At 34.3% G+C, this 4226-nt stretch overlaps 1 protein-coding gene across 1 annotated transcript; it reads left to right on the forward strand.

Annotated features, from left to right (window-relative positions):
- The first annotated feature begins 1839 nt into the window (after window positions 1–1839).
- Window positions 1840–2820, forward strand: LOC123236073 (olfactory receptor 11G2-like). Its single transcript, XM_044662334.1, has one exon. The coding sequence runs from the start codon at window positions 1840–1842 to the stop codon at window positions 2818–2820; it is 981 nt and encodes a 326-aa protein (XP_044518269.1).
- Window positions 2821–4226: the final 1406 nt, after the last annotated feature.

Raw genomic sequence — 4226 nt, forward strand, 5'->3', positions numbered from 1 at the left:
AACCTCCTAACAGGCATAACTCAAGTCTTAGGAACCACCATTAACAGTTTGTGGTTATGGGAGTCCCATCAAAATCCAAAGAGATAAATATTAATGGACTGGAAATCCTGGATTCCAAGAGAGGGGGTAGATTTATGTATTTGCTCTTCGCATCACAAGTTGAAATTACAATCACATCTCCTAATAAAGACATCAGTGATTAGTTAATATAGTATTCTAAGTACCAACTATGTACTTTGAGCACAATTATGGTTAAAATAGGCATTAGTGGGCTGAGAGCAAGATCACTATCTTTAAAAGTGTCTGTTGAGAATTCCTTGTTGAGTTCTAAGCAATCTCCATCACCCTCATCATTTTCTTTTTCATCTCATTTACATAGGCATCAAAGTTTCAAAGTGTTTCATATGTTATGTCATCTGATCCTCATAATAATTCTATAAAGTAAGTTCTATTATTATTCCCATTTTATAAATGAGGAAACTGAGGCTAAGAAAAGTTAAGTGGCAAGGTGGCATACACCTATTAAGTTTCAGATTCATGATTTGAACTTAAGTTTTCCTCATTCTACATCTATTATTCTCTGTATTGTGCCCCCTGACTCAGAAAGAGTACAACCTATTGCTTGATGGGAAGTTAGGAAAGTTTGTAATGTTGATCATCTTTTTAAAGTGTTTATGTACTAACATCCACAATACTGTTAACTCCAAGGCTGAAGGAGGGGATTATATCTTAGATTGTCTGGTATTTCCTTTCAAAGCCTCAATCAGGAAGCAATACACATAATACATCCTTAATAATTACTTATTTTTAAACTTTATTATCCTTAAGAATAAATTTCTATTTAAAGTTGACATTCACATGAACATTAAGGTTTAATGGAATGAATATGTTTCATCATTCGAGTTAATAAAGAACCTTGAAAAACACTGAATTAGTAAATGATGAAAGAATAAATGAAGAATTTGTTAAATGATTACTATATCATAAACACTAAGCTAATTACTGGGGATATAAATAGAAAATTAAGACACCTCTGCACTCAAGGAGCTCACATTCAAATAGGAAAGACAACATACGAAGAAGAGGATGAATTGCCTGATTTTACAGAAGTAAGAACTAAAGTTAAGAGAGATTAAATTATTTCTTTACTTGTCTGATTGAAAATAAAAGATCATATTCTAAAGCACTTAAATGTTAGCATATTATAAAGCATATATATGTAATACACACATATATATAAACACAATATAATTTGATCCTCACAACAAAACTGTTGATCAGAAAGAATAGGCATTATTATCCCTTTTTGAAAGGTGTGGTATAGAAAAGTTGAATTACTTCATCAAGGTGTGTTAGAAAGAAAGCTTCATGGAAAAATGGGATGTAAAGTGAATATTAAAATAGCAGGCAGAGATTAGTATTCCCTTTATATAGAAAATAATGTGAACAAAAGCACAGAAATGGAATGAGAGTAATTATCTGACAACAGAGAGTAATTTACTTTGACTAGTGCCTTCCCCCACTAGAATAGGAGATTCATGATATCAGAGACTGTGTTTTTATATTTCTTTGAATACCCAATGCTCAGTACATAATTAGCCCCTAATAACTGTTGTTGATGATTATCATATGGTCAGACACTAGAGAGCCAGATTGCTGAAATCTGTGTATTCCAGTTATTAGCTAATTGACAATTTGGAATCAAAAGATGTTCTTTTACATGCAGTTCTATATTAATGTTAACAAATTATAGAATCAGACAGTTGTGGAATTTAAGTATCATTAAATATTTCTTAAAATGAAAATAATTGAGAAATAAGTAGTAAAGTATCCTATGTCATGTTTCATTCTGTCCTCTCCACAGATTCAGTACCCTTGAACATGTCAGGAAGAAACAGAGTGACTGAGTTCATCCTCCTGAGCTTCCCCTGCCCCAGAGAGATGCAAATCCTCCTCTTTGGTGTATTCTTTCTGACTTACATACTAACCCTTATGGGGAATGGGTCTATCATCTGGGCAGTAAGATTGGATCATCAACTGCACACTCCCATGTACATTCTACTAGCTCACTTTTCCTTCTTAGAGATCTGCTATGTTAATACCACAGTTCCCAACATGTTGGCCAATTTCCTCTCTGAAACCAAGACCATCTCCTTCACTGCCTGCTTCCTCCAGTTCTACTTTTTCTTTTCTACAGGTATCACTGAGCCATTCTTTCTCTCCCTCATGGCTTTTGACAGATACTTGGCCATTTGTCAACCTCTGCACTACCCCACCATCATGACTGGACATTTCTGTATCAAGCTAGTGCTCTTCTGCTGGGTAACTGGTTTCCTTTGCTTTCCCCTCCCTATTTATTTCATGACTCAATTGCCTTTCTGTGGCCCAAATGTCATTGATCACTTTATTTGTGATCCAGGTCCCCTGTTGGCTTTGACATGCATCCATTCTGCAAAAGTTGAGCTTTCTTTTTCTATTATACCCTCTCTTGCCATCTTCCTTACTTTTCCTTTCATCCTTGGATCCTATACTCTGGTATTCAGAGCAGTCCTACGAGTCCCTTCAGCAGCTGGCAGAAAGAAGGCTTTCTCTACTTGTGGGTCCCACCTGACTGTGGTCTCTCTCTTTTTTGGAACAGTCTTGGTCATGTATATCACTCCAACATCAGGTCACATAACCACAACTCAAAAGATTGTCACCTTGTTTTATTCAGTGTTTACCCCACTTGTGAATCCCCTAATCTATAGCCTTAGAAACAAAGAAATGAAAACTGCTCTAAGAAAAGTATGGTTGACCATGAAAATTCTTCCAAATAAATGAGATAGTGTTAGTGAAACTGCTTTGGAGTCTTTAACTTCCTTCTTCTCCTGCCCTTAATCACTCCCTAATTAAATGCAGCCTCTTTTCTACATTTTGATCCATACCCCCAAGGCTCCATCCACTCCCTGAAAATATCCCCTGCCTTATCAGGGAAAAGATAAGTCAGACTTTCATTCAAAATCATATTCACATAATTGTTCTCTTACTGCTGGCCCCTTGGCCTAACATATATGACTAAAAGGACAAAAGCAAGGCAAAGAGAAGTTAAGTGACTTTCCCACTGAATGGGATAAATGCCAGATGTAAACACAGAAGGTCAAAAGAGTCAAAATTTCTTTCCAGTGTAAACTTATGCAATTCACAAACTCTCTATCCCTTAGTTTCCTCATCTGTCACTTAAAGAACTTAGAATATATCATGTGATCATAAATTTAGATTAGGAAGGGACCTCAGAGATCATTTCACAAACCTCATTTTATAAATGGAGAAACAGAGACCCAACAAGGCTACATGATTTGCTCATGGTTGCCTAGCTAATAAATATACAGCACAGACAAGATATGAAAGAACCACCTGACTCTAAGACAAGAATTTATTCTTTTCCACATGCAAACCTCTAACTTCTAAATCCTCTTCCAAATCTCAGTTTATCATCCTTTGAGCTTCAAATTTTACCAAGTGTAACTTCTGACAGTTTGCTAAATGTTTTGCTAATGACATCATTACTCTAATATACCAATTATTTGGTTATTCTTTTATATATTTTCTCCAGATTACATGTCAATTGTAATAAATGTTCTCTCCTTTCCCATTTCTTCCTCCTCCCCAAGAAGGCAGGAAATATTTTATAGGTTGTACAAATATTATCATATAAAAATATTTACCTGTTGATCATGATAAGAAATAAGATTTATATATATATGCATATATATACATATATATGTAACATCAGAGAAAAACTCATGGAGAAAATAAAATGAGGAATAGTATGTTTCAAAATGCATTCACACTCTGATCTTTCTATGGCAACGGGTATCTTTTTTTGCCATGAATTCTTGGAGTTTTCCTGGATCATTGCCTTTTGATAATAGGTAAATTAGTCATTGTTAAATTACAAAAAAAAAAAATAATTTATTAAACTATAAAAAATTTCATCTAGAAAAACAAAAGGTCGAGGAATTAATGAAAAATATTAAGGAGGAAGGTCTAACAGTACCAGATTTTGGACTATATTAAAAAGCAGTAATTATTAAAAACCCTCTGGTACTGCCTAAGAAATAGAAAAGCAAGTCAATAGATAAGAATAGACATATAACAAACAGTTATCAAAGATGACAATAACCTTCTATTTGGCAAAGTTGAAGATCCACATTTGGGGAATAAGAATTCACAAATTATTAAATCCC

Source organism: Gracilinanus agilis, chromosome 2 (genome assembly GCF_016433145.1).
Source record: "Gracilinanus agilis isolate LMUSP501 chromosome 2, AgileGrace, whole genome shotgun sequence".
In the NCBI taxonomy this organism is placed as follows: Eukaryota; Metazoa; Chordata; class Mammalia; order Didelphimorphia; family Didelphidae; genus Gracilinanus; species Gracilinanus agilis.

Bases quoted from the DNA above. Each gene is read 5' to 3' on its own strand.
- LOC123236073 (XM_044662334.1), top strand. From the start codon at position 1,840: ATGTTTCATTCTGTCCTCTCCACAGATTCAGTACCCTTGAACATGTCA.